The sequence below is a fragment of the Corvus brachyrhynchos genome, unplaced genomic scaffold (assembly GCF_000691975.1).
Source record: "Corvus brachyrhynchos isolate BGI_N302 unplaced genomic scaffold, ASM69197v1 scaffold219, whole genome shotgun sequence".
NCBI classification, from domain to species: Eukaryota; Metazoa; Chordata; class Aves; order Passeriformes; family Corvidae; genus Corvus; species Corvus brachyrhynchos.
The window spans coordinates 1589209-1589597 of record NW_008240034.1 but is presented as its reverse complement, the minus strand read 5'-3'; the positions used below and the strand labels follow the sequence as shown (position 1 = coordinate 1589597).

Genomic DNA, 389 nt, shown 5'->3' with positions numbered 1-389 from the left:
GGTGTGGGCATGAGCCGTGCGGGGAGGAGCTGGGGCTCGGAGGGGGAATTGGGGCCGGGTGCTGAGCGGCAGGAGCTGGGGCTCGGAGGGGGAATTGGGGCCGGGTGCTGAGCGGGAGGAGCTGACCCGGCTCCCGGGATTGCCGGGGCAGGGCCACGCTTTCCGCCTGCTGCGGCCCGGAGGGGTCCTCACCTACTGCAACCTGACCTCGTGGGGGGAGCTGCTCAAGACCAGCTACAGCGACATCGAGAAGATGTTTGAGGTGAGTTGTTCCCCTCCCCAAAGCTGTGCCCGGGATGAGCCAGAGCACTCGATGGCTGTGGAACTCCTCCGTGGTGCTGCGGATGGGCAGGGAACGTCGGAGGGGAGCTCGGAGGGTTTTTCCCTCG

At 67.6% G+C, this 389-nt stretch overlaps 1 protein-coding gene across 1 annotated transcript in view; it reads left to right on the top strand.

Annotated features, from left to right (window-relative positions):
* The window catches only part of GAMT (guanidinoacetate N-methyltransferase), a 6349-nt gene that overhangs the window by 5729 nt on the left and 231 nt on the right, over positions 1 to 389 (top strand). Inside the window, exon 5 of the mRNA XM_008641094.2 lies at positions 152 to 262. Coding sequence (XP_008639316.1) covers positions 152 to 262 — 111 coding nt within the window. The remainder of the gene's footprint in view (positions 1 to 151; positions 263 to 389) is intronic.